The sequence below is a fragment of the Vitis riparia genome, chromosome 2 (assembly GCF_004353265.1).
Source record: "Vitis riparia cultivar Riparia Gloire de Montpellier isolate 1030 chromosome 2, EGFV_Vit.rip_1.0, whole genome shotgun sequence".
Classification (NCBI taxonomy): domain Eukaryota; kingdom Viridiplantae; phylum Streptophyta; class Magnoliopsida; order Vitales; family Vitaceae; genus Vitis; species Vitis riparia.
The window spans coordinates 15,744,857-15,760,570 of NC_048432.1; the positions used below are offsets into that span (position 1 = coordinate 15,744,857).

A 15,714-nucleotide genomic window follows, 5' to 3' on the forward strand; every position below is an offset into this window, starting at 1 on the left:
TGAGTTTCAATTGGAGCCGTTGGATAGGTTCGGTGCTAGGCCTCTTAGAATGGGCAATAGGCCCATGTGGACCACGTGATGTTAAGTTTGTAACTATAGATCATATAGTATTGTAAGTTGCCCAGTGTGTGGAGGCCCACCACCCACGCATATTTTCTGACAAATAATGGGCAGAGTACATGGGCTGGGCCTCACCCGGGTTTTTTTATAAGTGTACAGTAATTTAAAAAAAAAAAAATTGTACTCATTTTTTTCAATTATGAAAGAGAGTCACCTAATTTAAAGCAAAAATCATCCCTTCAAATGCCTATTTATTTATTAAAAATTATAAGCAAAAATTATTTCTAAAAATATTTTTTTTTAAATTCAGTCAAAATCGTCTTTTTTATTTTTAATTATAGGTAAAAATCATCTCTTGAAACAAATGATTTATTTTTTTTATATATAAAAAAAACTTACACGCAAAAGTTGTCTACTTCAAAAAATTAATTTTAAAAGATAAAATAATTCCTTAAAAAAATGTTTTCTCAAAGAAATGGATGTTTTTTTTTATAATAATATATTTAAATAATATAATTATTATAAATATATGTATAGAAAAAATTAATTAATTTTATGTACTAAATTCAATACATAAAATAATTATAATTATAATTGATACATTATTTATAATTATAATATTTATAAAATTATAAATTATGTTTATCCTCTCATATTAAAAAATATTGTTTTATATTAAATTAGATATTAATTAAAAAATATTTTGATTTTTATCTTCCAAATAATTTATTAATTATTATTAAAAATATAAATTCAGTTAATTTATAATCTTTTTTTTCTTTCTATTACAAATAATAAATATTTTAATTTTTTATTTCTTCCACTTCCACATTACTTCTTAATAATTTTTAAATAATAGATTGTGTTTTATAAAATTACAAGTGTAGACAAATAGAATTAGAACACACTCCAACGTCAAGCCATTCCATACAAAAATATACATTTAAATATTATCTAAAAAAGTTATTATTTTCCTTATCTAAAATTCTTTATTATTATTATTATTATTATTACACTTTATTTTTTCTTTATATATTTTACCAAGTTGTTAAGGAATTTTGGAATTTTAACCTTTTCATTTTTCTTTTTTAAGTATATTCCATTATTTGAGATTTGGTTTTCTTTCTCCAAAGATTATGAGATGAATATAAACTTTCCTTCAAAGGAAAGAAAAAAAATTGACAAACTTTAAAAGTGATTTTTGCATCTTCATTGCGTTTTTAGTTGACCCATCTTCCAAGTGATTCTCCAACTTTTTAGAAATGATTTTCAAATGTTCAATTTGACGCTAGAAGACTCTTTTAAACATTAGAAAATCACTTTCTGATTCTCTCAAATCACTCCTCAACAAATTCTTAACAGGTAAATCGTTTTTTATTTTTTTTTCACTACATAATGCATCCCTAAAAATATTATCTATTTCTGAACAGGTAAAAAATTAGTCATATTTGTGAATCTAACCCTTTCCCCGTAAGTTTTGCAAAAAAAAAAAAAAAAAAAAAAAAAAAGGAAAAAGAAGAAAAGATATTTTTGTCAAAATAAGACCAAAAAGTTATGAAGGTTTAAGGGTATACTTTTGAAAATAGTTTTGAAAAAATAATTTTTAAGACAAAAATCTAATTGAAAACTTAAAATGTTTTTAATATTTTTAAAATAATTTATATATGTAGTGTTTTATGTTTAATTATTCTATATATTTGTATAATTATTTTTTAAAACAACTCTTAAAAAACAAATGAAAATGGTATAAAATAATTAAAAAATGTTTTCCCAAAATAATATGCTTTTTGTTTTTTAAGAATATAAAACAAAAATAGTTTTTAATTATCAAACCTATCAAACCTGTTTTTTTTTTTTTAATCTAAAGAGAAAAAAGAAAAAAATGTTATAAAAAATAGTTATCAAATAGACCCTAAATTTCTAAATTCGGTTTTCAGTAACTCTTTTAATCAAATTAATGCTTTAATCAGATTCCTATGGCATATTGTATTCAAATTATCAGCCTGCCTCAAGGGTAGTCAAGAGGTGGGAAAAAGAATTAATTAGAAACCTTCTAACATGAACCTATTTATGAAAGCTGGCATGGAGAATGGGGATCTCAATGCAGAGATAAGAAGAAGCAATGATTCTTGATTCAAAGGCTCCACCTTGCTCATACTTCACACAAAAGCAAAAGGACTCTCAAAGTATGAAACCATGAAGTGTGGATACCAAGACAATAACCACACCCTTCCAACTTGCACATACACATCTGTGATGAAATTGATTCCATCATTTGATGATCAGACTCCAGAGAAAGTATCCCATCCCTGAACCATTTAACAAATCCTTATCAGTCTATCTGCTACAATAGGAAATGAAACTATACTCTAATTTTGAGGAAAGTTGTTCCTCCATTTTCCCCAGAGAAATTTACATGAAAAACCTAAATATAACAAATGTATTACTCTTTTTCCTATTCTTCAACTAACAAGGAAAAATAATAACAAAATAATGAAAGCAAATGGCAGCCAAGCTACGCTCTGATTTTTCAGACCAAGGGCTGTTTCTCTTCACCTTCTTCATCTCTCATCTTCTCTACAAGGGCCCTCTCTCCTTTGGAAGAAGGCTTTGCATTGCTTGAGGTTGGCCTTTTCGGGGCTTGAGTATCAGGCAACATTTTCAGTATGATTCCCATGGCTATGAGTAGCAGCCCTGTCCCATGCTGTTCCGTTAATGGTTTTGTGAATATCATGTATGACAGCAACAATGTGACAGCCTTCCTTGCAGTTGTTATCTGCCATCAAGTATCAATCAAAATCTTGTAATGGAGACTATCCGACCCTTGATAAAGGAACACCCAATTTGCCTTCCAAGGGATCATCTTTGTTTTATTAAAAGAAATCAATTTTTAAGCAAATACTGCAAGGAAATGAACGTATTTACCATAGCAGTTGTTGCAGCACCAAACATGGCGATGAGGGATAAAACCGACACTTGACCAACAAAGGTTGCCATAGCTTCAAACACCAACACCCCATACACATATGGATGCTGCATTTTTGTTACCAGAAACCATGTAAGTAAATGGAACACAGAGACTGAAAATTAGGCTAAAAAGGGGCAAAGTTGGATCCTTCAAAAGAAGGTTCAAGATAGAAGTAAGTCAGCATATGACACTACAATTGATTGCAATTCATGTATTTCAGATCAGATCATGAAACAAGAGAAATGGGTATTTGGGTTTATGCCAATTGTATCATGTTTCATGATTATCAGTGACTACTCCACCACACTACTCCCCTGGTTGGTATTGGTTGGATTTGCCTTTCTAGGGTATTCAATAAACTGATCATATTTTATTGGAACAAGCAATCCCAATGAGTGACTTTAGGTTACATATAGCCCCACTTGACTAAGTTAACCATACCATTCAATATTCAAAATAAATTAATGGATGGACAGTTCAACAACCAAAGGATTGATTTACCCTAAGAAATTGTTTCAGGTGGGGAGACAGTGGGCACGATCTGAATTACTTGACTTCCAACACATTATTTAAATGAAAAACAAACTGACCCTTCACCTGTAAACAAGAATTCCATGCCTTGAACAGCTCTCCTGTTAGAATCATGGGTACAAGTAAGAAGGGAAACCCCACCACTGTTGAGCAGAACAACATCTCCATCTGTTACAACCAAAAAGAAAGAAAGAAAAAAAGATCAAATTCACTGATAGAAATGGCCAACTGTTTTAGTCACGACTCATTTTCAGATTTATAGACATGATAAGAAATTCCTGATACTGAGGATCACCTGTGTGGTTTCTGGATTCATGGTAAAGATAGCCTCTTGCAAATTACCCAGGAAGGAATCCATGACTAGAGCGCCCGATATCATTAAAACACCAATTGAACTGAAATTAGGAGATGTTTGCGCATCTGCTAAGGTGAAAAGGATCAGTCCCACTATGAGGAGTACTGCTGAGACGTACTCATGAAATGGATATTTCCTTCTCAAGCCAGGAATGAAGGCACCCATAATCATGACTGGTAGTACCTGAATTCTCGTATAAGAAAAAATAGAAACCTTGTAGAATTAAATTTTCTAAATCTCCAAATGGGTTCCTCCATTTTGCATAACAAAATCTACAAATTTGCGATTATACGGCTTCTTCAAAAAGGAGATCATGGATTAACCCAAGTTTTTCAATTGAATAATTTCCCTAGCAAACAATTAATCAAAGCCAAACCTACATCATTGCAAGCATTGATCCAACTTTACTTTTAAGAAAGGTAAATACCAAAAACAGAAAGCCAGCCAGTTGAGTGCTTTCAGGGTGTTTACCTTTGTGGATTTAAACATCAGCTGTGCTGGGTAATTGAGGAAAGCCAAGGATCCCTTGGTCAATCCATGAGATCCCATAAGAACAGCAGAGAGCTTCACATAGGTTTTCCAGGGGTTAGACATTTGTTTGGTGGTGAAGCCTTGAAGGTATATGAGTGCCAGATACACAAATCCTTGTATAAATGTGAAATACCAACCATAGCTGCAAAATCAATAAAGAACAGCCATATTAATAAGGGGAAAAAGAAGCTCAGAAACTCAAACATCAAAATCGAAGCATTACTGAACACAACAGAATGCAACAAGATCATGAACCTGAATTTGAGGCGATTATACACATATTCCTGAAATCGAATCAAAAGATTCTATAATTAATAACCCTTTTCACTCTAAACTCAAAATCAAACAAATTCTTGATTAAAAAAAAAGGCCTAGGAAAAGGATCCTATGCCAATAGAACAGTGAAAACAAATCAAAGTAGAAATGAATTGAAAGCTACAACTCGGACATGGCTCTGAAATATCCCTCTTCACCAATCAGTTAAGAAAAACACCCAATAGAGTAAAATTTTCAAGCCCGCATCCGTTTGGTTGCTGGGAAAATGTGGGAAAGGACAAGAACAGAGAATTGTGCATCTTAAAATTCTCATTAACAAAAGAAACAATTTTCTTTCTTTTCCCACATTTTACCTGCAACCAAACAGGGAATGCTAAGAAACCAAAGAGGTAAAATTACCAGCCAACAGAAATTAACACAAACCCATCAAAACCAAGCTCCAAACAACCACAATTCTCCACGCACACCAATTCAAATATACTAAATGGAAGATAAAACCAGTCTACGGAAGAAAAGACACCAAACAGACCTCGCAAATGCCATTAATAAGATAGCCAAAGAAGAACCCAGAAGAGCAAATGAGAAATTGCTGCCATTTGGGTCGATCCGAGAGAGAAATCCCAAACAGAGACCTCGCCTGCTCATCCCCCTTCATCTCCTCAAATCCTTTCGTGCGATCAACTCCACCACAAACGAATCAACAGTCAACAACGATGTTGACGAAGTCAGACGGCTGGTATATCAAAACTGCTTGTGCTAGCGCTGCATGCAATTCTTGACAGCATAAAGTTATGTAGTTTCAATATCAGAGAAGAAAAGCATCAACAAAACTTCTGCAACACTCTCTGTATCTTCAAAGCCGCTTCAGATACAGAGCCACAGCTCTTCGAGTTCCTCTTGGTGCGGTGGCAGACTTTGGGGTTTAAGAAAAAGAAGGAGAGCTGACGAACTACAATATGCAAGTGGGGTTTTAAAGGAAAGTTCTTATTTTCTCGGGAATATATCTAATCGGGAGTCCTTGTGGTGTATAGCTGTACCTTTTAGTTTTAAGTAAAGCATTCAGCTGTGAGCCTGTGACGTACCAATCGATTCTGTACTTTTCCATTTTTATCAGGTGCCAATTTAGCGGATTAAGCAAAATATCCATCCCATCTATTATTTTTTCTAAATTTTCTAAGTTTAAAACATATAAAAAAATTAATTAAAATTTAATAATATAAATAATTTTATTACTAAAATGTTAAACACATCGATCATATAATAAAATCTAAAAAGCTAAGTTTAGGCATTTCAAATTATTTCATAATCTAAATTAATTAAAAAAATCTGTTAAGACCAATAAATTTTATCAAATTCATTTATTTTTTAATATAAATTTTAATATAGCAGGTAATTAGTAAATCAATTTAATCACTTAAAATAATTTAATTTAAATCATTAATTAAATTAAGTATATTTGATAAAATAATTTAATATTATGACTTAAAGTAAAATAATAATTAAGTAATAAATTTTAAAATTAATTATAGTTTAATTTAAAATTAATTTAAATTATTAAATATAAATATTTATGTAAAATAATGATGAGATATATATTTTTATTATATTTCTACTTATATCTGAATAAAATCTGTAAAATATACAGGTGATTTTCTTTTTTATTTATCGGAATAAAATTATAACAATTTTGCGCTCTTTAATAACCTTCACCTTTGAATTGGTCATGGAAATTGTCGCGTCTCCCGAATCAACATAATGCATCTAACAGCGTCCAACCTTGGACTATTACAAAGCCGGGGCGAGATGATATTTTGGAAGAGATTCTCGTTTCCCGAGTGAAGCAAATCTGAGTATAAAGTATGTACGGAAAAAAATAAAAAATAAAAAAAAAGGGGGAGGGTGGGGGGCGGTGGGGGTGGGGGGAGGGGGATGATTTGGAAGCTAATGCAAAAATCGTGAGTCAGGGAAGTTCATTTGGAAGCTTCCTCATGACCTTTCTCTTTTTTGCCAGGTGTCCGAACCATGCCACGGGTGGGGGACCTGAGCTGGCAAACTGGGATTTGCCAATGTTCCGCACTCCGCATACGGAATGCAACAATTTCCACAGTGCAGACCCTCAAATGGGCTTAATAAAGACCGGGTCCTGTTGGAGACTGCTACTTTCATTCACAACCCAGCAAATTTGAGGATAAGGTATATAAACATGAAAAAGAAAAAGGGAGAGAGGCTGGAGATGGGCCATGTGAAAAAGGGCTTGACATCTGTGGATTGGGCTGGCCCACCTCACTTAAATGCCACGATTTTAGATTATTTTATTTCTCAACTACTGTCGATCCATCATCACTGTCAGTGCATGATTATCATCCTTATATTATTTTCAACAAATTTCATCTATTCTTGTTCAGGCTTAAAAAATAAAAGCATTCTTTACGTTTCTGTTTCTTTAAAACTTTGATCTGATTCTTTGTCTTTTCGTAAAGAAATAAAACCATGATTATTACCATTATAGCATAGCCACCAGTGTTTTTTTTTTAAAAAAAAATTTAATTAGATATAAAAAAAAAGTATCTATTTAATAGAATTTTTTATAAATTATTTTATTTAGGTTTTTCATCATCATTATTATTGTTCCTCGTTATTGATATCTTATTTTAGAAACTCTCAATCCACAAACAATAACGAAAGTAACGATGATGTCATTATCATGTGTAGTATGCAAAATAATTATAATTATGGAATCAACCTGTCAACAAATGTTACATGGTATGCCATGTTCCTAGGTGCCTAGGTGGATGTTCAAGTACAAGAATGTCAATGAAAACATCATTTTGTGTTTGTGGGGGAAATTAACGGCTTTCTCATGCTCAGCTTGTTGGAGGAAGTGTCGTCATGTGTAAATACTAAATAAGAGTATTGTCTTTTATTTTTTTATTTATTTTATAAAAAAAAAAAAAAAACAAAACATTGTTACCTAAATGCGATAATTTTTTGTTATATTAAATATGTTACATTTCATGTAATGCTTAAATATAATTACATATTTCCTTAGGAGAATATTCAAGAGTTTGGTAAAGACTTGCATAATTTTGTACTTTTATCAAAGACTTTTCAAATTGGATAAAGATCACAATTTGATAATTATAATTGAAAGCTAGTTAGAACATGATTTCCTTTTGTTGAATAAAGATGAATTTTTTTAAATATAATCTATTTATAGTCAAAATGGTAAAGGAGAAAATTGTTGAAATTATAAACTATTTATCAAAGAAAGAAATAGAAAAATCAACAAATTAAAGTTGAATTTTCACATAATCAAACCAAATTTCACCTCCTATTACAATCATATTGATTTTTTTTTTTTTTTTTGACAAGAGCAACCTCACTCTCCTAAATTGTCTCCCTATTCTTCCACTTGTAACATGCCTTCAAAGAGGACCTTGTCCAACCTCTCTCCATGATGAAATATAAAAAACATTTAAGTCTTGAATCCTCTTTCAAGTTATGTTTTCAGAATTGTATTAGTTGAATCGAAAAAATTATCTATTCATGATTCAATAGTCAAATTGGTAATTGAATTGTAGTTGAATCGATAATTTCATAAATATATAGTTTATATATGATTAAAATTTAAAATAATAAAAAATAAAATATGTATATAAATAATTTAAAAATCAATAATATTTATTTTTTATTTTTTATATTATCAAATATAAATATAAATATATTAATATTTTAAATTTTATTAAATAAAATATATATAATATTTAAATGCGGTTATATTGATAATGAAAGATAATTAATATATTTTTAATTTTATTAAATGAAATATGGGTAATGTTTATTGTGAATGTATTCAAAATGAAAGAAAATTTGATTATTTAATTTTAACTAATTTTATAATTATAGAAAATATTATATTATTTTTATTTAATATTATAAATCTTTTTAGAAACGCATATGGAAACGCCAAGAAGTGTGCCATATCCTTTTCTCAACTAGAGATCCCACTAAGTGGCGATATGAGTTGGTTTTTGCCTAAAAACTATTAAATGAAAGAATGGGCTTTTACTTGGGCCGTTATGAAAGAAGAGGGGAAGGTTGGGCTTTTACCTAGCAATGTTTGTATGAAAGAAGATATGGGGAATTGAATTGTTCTATTCATGAAGAATCGTTGGGCTTTTACTTAGATTGTTATGAAAGAAAATGAGAAGATTAGGCTTTTACTTGAGCTTGTTTGAATATAAGAAGAAGAGGAATTGAATCGTTTGGTTCATAAAGAATCACTCTAACCAGGTGGTTCACCGGTCCAATCACCAGTTCAAATAGTTCACCGATTTAATCGTTACTTCAAGCGGTTCACCAATCCAACCACTGGTTCAAGTATTATGGTTCGTTTAATCGTCAAACGGTTTAAGATGGAGGATTGAAATAGAAAGCCCACTGGTTGGTGATTGAATTGGTCGAACCAATTGATCTGGTCCAATTTTCAAAACATTGCTTTCAAGTTTTCCAAATCTTCTTTAAATTTTAAATATTTGTGCACTTCTATCGTATAAACACCATTGCTAATCTCTCAATTCTTTTCCTTTCTATTTCATTTCACTTTCCTCTAAAGCCTTGACAACTCATCATCTCATATACTTATGCAATATCCTATATCATCTCATGTAGTTAATTCATTTTAACTATGTTAACACATTTTAAAATCTTGATAGTTTATTGGACAAAAAATAGACAATATCTGTATTGAATAAAGTGGATTGTTTTATAAATGGTATTAAAGCCAAATTTCGATCCTTAAAACGGTGGGTTATGGGCTCGTCATCCATATATGTATTAAGTTTCTCTTAATCATGTAGATTCATTTTAAAACCGTGGGAATTCATTAAGCCTAAAACCACAATTTCTACAAAAAATGAAATAGATTTTTATTGTTGTCACTAAGTGTCCCCTTTTTTTTCTCTTTGTTCTATTTATACTCTTTCCCTTGCATGTGTCTTTATGTCATTCGCTTGTATAATTATGAAGGAATCTTGTGATGGTTTTTGTCTTTAGCGTGGTTCATGATGGAACTAACTTGAGATTTTCGTCTCCTTCATACAAATGAATTAAGTTCATGATGATTGGTGTAAGATTTTCAACCTGAAGACTTTAGTCATTACAAATTATATTAGAGCTAATCATTAACTTTGTTGGAAGTATTTGTCTGTTTAACACTGCAAGATATGTCTGTTTATTTAGCATTGCAATCTTGTGAGACACAAGTCACATAATAAGGATGTTATGTTTGTATGTATATATAGGTTTTGTTAACAATGTAGATGCATTTTAAAGTTGTGAAAACTTATTGGGTTTAAAGTGGACGACATCTATATTGGAAGGAACAAATTGTTACAAATGCTAATAGAATCGATCCTCATGGTCGATGTTGGACTATGTTTATCTAGTCCCTCAAAAGACGTTTGTCTGTTTGAGTGACTTACAATCTAGTGGGATATAAGACATTCTATTTGTATGAGTGGTGAATTTGATATCAAATATCTATTTGGGGAATAAGCTTTTTGCATTATATGTAATGAACTCCTATTAACTACATAAATGTGTTTTAAAGTTGTTTTACATGATGTATATTTACATGAGGAGCAATTATGATATTTCCATGACATCGTATTTGTGTAGAAAGAACTTCTGAAATAACATGTGTAGTGATTCTTCTTAATTATGTAAACTCGTTTTAAAGTACTCAGAGTTCAATAGGTTCATAACGGACAATATCTATATAAGAGAGAGTGTGTTATTACAAATATAAATATTATCTATTTTCAAGTCATAGTTTAAATATAAAGGTGAATACCAATTTATTTGTTGCATAAACAAATTTTGTTGGGATATTTTAAGCTCAATCTAAAATTAAAACAATTATATTTAAATAATTCAAAGCTCTTTTTAATGTATTTTTCTAACTTTTAACATGGGGTATTGTATCATGTGTAACAATCCACTCCCTCTAGTGTGGTGTTTACATCATTAAGAGGGAGCTCACTACATCTATAGTATTGGAAGCAATTTTATTTTATTTTTTCGAGGTGACATGGGATATCTCATTCATCCCTTAAGCAAACACAACATCTACATTGTATTCCATGAGATTACAAGACAACTCAAATAAACAAACACTCCTTATGGGGCTAAACATAGTCTCATAGTGGAGTTGAAAACTTATAAGCGATCGATACTATTCATAATAACTCATTCTCTCATATGTGAATTTGTTGTGAGCACAATGGACCCTCATAATTTTAAAACGTGTTTACATGATTAAAACTAACTCACTATATATATAGTATCAAAAACTATTTTTGTTACTTTATATAGATAACACAAATTTTAAGTTACGAGGATTCATCAAGACCAAAATAGATAGTATTTATATGAAAAAAAGAAAAAGAAAGATCATTAGAACTTTTGTAATCAAAAGTTCTCATTGATACATTGGTTTTAAGAGTTAAATTACTTTTATGTTGAATTAGTCTAACATGATATCATAATCTTATTTAAAGTTCTTATTGATACCTCTACATGTCCAACACTCAAGAATTTTGGGTTTAATTATCCCTTTAGGTTAATAAAAACAATTTGTAGGTTTCCGTTTAACTTACTTTGATTTTTTAAAAATTAATTTGAAATCACATATTGAAATTGCGATTTCTGCAAAAACTAAAGCTTTCAGTTCCAGGATGTGGTTTATGAATTTGTATTAAAAATATAATTTTTAACTGAAGTTTAAAACTAATTTTCAAAAGGAGCCCCAAATATATATATATATATATTTGGGTTCAGAATTCACCCCGGATACGTGCTTGGAGCAGCCTAAGTCTGGTGACAGGCTCACGAGACGGAGCTATCACGTGTCCGTACACCGGGCAGTCCTTGAAGAGGTTGAGTGCATGAGCATGGGAAAAAGCAAAAGATAAAATATTCTCACAACAAATAAAAAATGGACAACCCCGTGTTCTCCAAATATTTCAAAATTTAACCATCTTTTTCCTAGGAAAGGAAAATGGATGGTCCAGCTGCGATGGAAAAAAAAAAAACAAAATCGGCCTAACTACTTAAGTAGCAGCCTTGAGGTGGCTTTAGTCATTCTAGCCAGTGCCCACTGCTTGCTTTTGAATGACGAGAACAACCCCGAGTTTTACCACTTTTATCGCCTAAGTTGTAGAGAGCTCAAAGAACATTTCATTCAACAGATAAGTCAAAACCTCACTCTGCACTTCAGCAGCCACCTCTTCTTTTTCTTCCTCCAATTTTCTCCATTTGCCTCTCTCCTCCATGTCCTTGATATAAGCTTTTCTGTGGTTCTGCACCTCCCATCCCAGCAACAAGTCTCTGTGGTGCCCACTCATCCAGTCTTCTGTTACCCTTAGCAACTCCTGGTTGAATTCATCTGCATTGGGATTCTCATGCCTTTCCATGATTCTCTCTTTAAAGAAATCTAACAGTAGGGTGTCTGCATTGAATTTAGAGCTGTCTGATGGAACTTCTGCCTTGATAAGCTTGAGTAGATTTTGGGCTTGTCTTTCTGTGGTCATTTCGTCTTTATTGCGGTGGTGGATAGACATTGACGGCTGCGCGGGGGACTGATGTAGTGGTTCATCGTCCAACTCCAAAAGTGCAATTCTCTTTTCGAGGTCAACGGGTTCCAGTTCAGCCACACTCTCGAACCGCCGAATCTTCTGCAGAAGCTTCTGTTTGGTTCCTGTCCATCAAACATATATAACAATTTGTCAGATACGTATAGGAGGCTAGCAAGAATGGCCTGGATTTGTGACTACATCTTTAATGATCTTTAAAAAGAAACCAAATTAGATGTCGGAGTAGTTTTTATCCATTAAATGTTACAATTCTTTTCATCTTTGAAAGCTATATATTTGATGGTTGAAAGGAGGAAGAAAAAGAATATTTTTGAGGAGCGTATCTAATGGGGTTGGTGGTAAGTCCACGACACAAAATCAATCATTTGGGAAAGAATGAGACAAACCCATGTTTGAACCTTAAATGGTGGTTCTCCCACCATGCGGAAGTTGGTGGGATCTACTGGAAATAACTCTCATAGTGTGCTGGCCCATTCAGGTGAAGTGTTTGGCGCCTTATGTGATTTGCAAAAAGTCAATCACTCAAGCTTCTTATCAAGCTCAACCACTTGCTCAAAAGAGTTTTTGCAGAAGAGAGTTAGACGTACCTTCCATGTGAGTGACTCTATGTTGGAAAGGGGAGCACATCTCTTCATCTTCATCTTCGTCTTCATCCTCGAATGGACAGTCCAACACAGAAACCGGACTGAATTGTTCCTTCTCCTCCTCGTTTGGCCACTCCTGTCACCATTCATCAAGTCAATTCGAATCCATCTATATCCTAACACATGGGCAATGTTTATAAGGCTGAAATAAGGAAAGAACTTGTTTGGGTATTTTTTACATTGAAAAAAAAAATAATTATTATGAAAATCAAATCTCAATCTTTGTTAAAATTTTGATTTCTCTTTTCTATATGATATTCCTATGTACCAAATTCCCTTATAATTGTATTTAACAATACCATTAAACAAGCTGCTATAAGCTTTTATTCTCCTCTTTAGCATTATCATTTTGGGCCACACCGACAAGGGAATGGGCCTAAAGTTTGGGTTGCCCAGAATTATATACCAGATTCTCCCATGTGCAGAGCAATCACGTGCGTCCCATGGACTAATAAAACAGAGGCAAGAAAGAGAGAAGTAAATCCGAAGACCAAGCGAGGTGGCAAAGTCAACCCTCTCATTGACAAGAATATGAAATCTACCTTTTGCAATCCTGGTTAATATTTAATAACAGACAACATCAATAAATAATAACTTCACTCACTACATACCCGAAACAGCAAATCCAGCCTACCAAAACTTCAGAATAAGCCATAAAAGCCCCTTTGTCCACGACAAAAATGGTAGCACACGGGCTAAATTATTGATATTCCAAAAATACCCATCTCATTTTTAATTAATATACCTACCTTACCAACCTCTTCTCCCTGGCCATCATGGATTGAATGCCTACTTTAAAAGGGAAAAAAAAAAAAAAAAGGACCTTTTGGTAAATTAGAAAAGCGGAAAGGAAGAGGTGGATTGAATGCCTACTTTAAAAGGAAAAAAAAAAAAGAAAAGGACCTTTTGGTAAATTAGAAAAGCGGAAAGGAAGAGGACTGATCTATTATCTTCGTGTACTATGAAAGTTAATACTCTTGCGAGTTTCAAAGCCGTCGATCCCGCAAATGGACAACACATGGCGGGATCGTAGGCATCGGGTCACTCGATGGTATTTAAACTTCATAGCCCCGAGATGTACTGCAAACTTCCCAAGAAATACTCTACACGTGAATATAATGACGCCCCAGCTGTTTCTCCTCCCTTCTCGCTGATTTTCCATTTTTGAAATCCCTATTGTGTCCCTTACTAGTTCCAACTATCACTATTGCTACTTCCACTCAAAATCAAAACCCTTCTGTCTCCACTGTTTACGTAGAGTATTTTGATTGGAATTAGTGATTTGAGATTGTTAAACCTGAACAGTAGAGATCGAATCTTAAGAGCTTGACAAAACAATCAGAGATGCTTACTAACGGCCAAGGAGGTGGAATATTGTACACATGCGAAGCAGCTGATTAAAACTCTTACCTTCTCCTTTTTTTCTGAGCAGGTGGTAGAGGTTGCTTCCATGGAATCCCCACCGACTGCTACGCCTACTCTCTTGCTGACCATCTTCTCCGGTAAATATTTTTTTCTTGAAACGGCATCATTTTCGCCTGAACTCACTGAGTTACAGCTGGAAAATTGTAAATAATCCAAAGTAAATTCCCCGTCAGACCAACTGTTACTGTTACTGGTTGCACTGGTTGAGTCTATGGTGGTGGTGGTGGTGGAATGATGACGAATGTGAGCGGACGATTTCTGTTTTTCCTCTAGAAAGTCATTGAACGATTTCCACCTTTCGATCTCGATTTCCTCCTCGACTGCGGTTCTCTTCCAGAACTTCCGTTTTAGCAGCTTCCGCGAGAAACTCCTCGGCAAAATGCCTTTTCTGGAACGGTTTTTTACGGAAAAGGACGGAGCCTTAACGGAAGAGAACGGTAGGAGCTTAACGGCGTTAATTACGGCCTCGGACGCTCTCTGCAAAGCGGAGATCGTGGTCGATGCCGCAGCTTTTGATCGACTTTTCCTTAAAAGTCGCTTGGCCTTGGTTGAGTCTTTAGCCTTGAAATCCTTCTCGACAAGATATCGGACGGTTGTGCAGCAATGCCTCCGTGGAAACGATTTGAAACCGTTGGACGAGCAGGAACTCATGTCATCCAACAGAAAATCTTTCAACATCAGCGGTTTTGGGAAAGGTTTTCGGAGTTTGGGATCGGAGCGAGCGACGGAAGCCATGGATTCAGAAACTGAATTGAAGAAAGAAGAGCTGGAGAAGAAAAAGAGACGCTAAATAAAGGACAGTGCAGGAATTGCAGAGACAGAGATGCTGAGTGGTTGTGAAAAGCTGTGTGTTGGTATGAGCAGAGTAACAGAGAGCATTTAAAGAAAAATGGTGAATGAATATGAAAAAGCAAGAAAGAAAACTTTCATAAATTCACCATCTGAATGTCCTCAGAAAGTTAGCAGCTTTAAGAGAGATTTAAAGGGGAGGGAATTGAAGTGAAGACGAAAGAGGGAGGCAGCTTCTCAGGTGAAGATCTCAAGGTGAGAGAGGCAGAGGCCATGAAGAAACGCAAATGAATTGCAGAGAGGTAAAAGCTTGGATGCTTCTTCAAATGGTTTTTATTTTTTTGAATCTCAACTTATATTATTTTAATCCTCTGTTTGTTCAGTTACAGTTCATTAACAACAATTCAAATATGTTTCTTCACAAATCTTGGACTTGATACTGACCCCTAGTTGACCTTCCCTCATTGAAAAAATATAAAA

The 15,714-nt window shown here is 33.1% G+C and overlaps 2 protein-coding genes across 3 annotated transcripts; both read right to left on the bottom strand.

Moving 5' to 3' along the window:
- Nucleotides 1–2,162: 2,162 nt before the first annotated feature.
- LOC117907823 (UDP-galactose/UDP-glucose transporter 4-like) lies at nt 2,163–5,668 on the bottom strand. Of its 2 annotated transcripts, XM_034821483.1 has the most exons (8): nt 5,251–5,668; nt 4,701–4,729; nt 4,386–4,587; nt 3,855–4,097; nt 3,626–3,727; nt 2,986–3,093; nt 2,617–2,836; nt 2,163–2,369 (listed from the first exon to the last, which is right to left on the bottom strand). In XM_034821483.1, exons 1-8 carry the CDS (start codon nt 5,374–5,376, stop codon nt 2,332–2,334), a joined length of 1,068 nt encoding a protein of 355 aa, XP_034677374.1. In that variant the 5' UTR covers nt 5,377–5,668; the 3' UTR covers nt 2,163–2,331. The 2 variants fall into 2 exon arrangements, with proteins under 2 accessions (XP_034677374.1, XP_034677381.1); XM_034821490.1 differs by lacking the exon at nt 4,701–4,729.
- Nucleotides 5,669–11,710: 6,042 nt separating this feature from the next.
- On the bottom strand, nt 11,711–15,517 carry LOC117927860. The gene is made up of 3 exons (XM_034847557.1): nt 14,431–15,517; nt 12,964–13,096; nt 11,711–12,480 (listed from the first exon to the last, which is right to left on the bottom strand). The coding sequence occupies exons 1-3, from the start codon at nt 15,178–15,180 to the stop codon at nt 11,933–11,935; spliced, it is 1,431 nt and encodes a 476-aa protein (XP_034703448.1). The 5' UTR covers nt 15,181–15,517; the 3' UTR covers nt 11,711–11,932.
- Between the last annotated feature and the right edge of the window lie 197 nt (nt 15,518–15,714).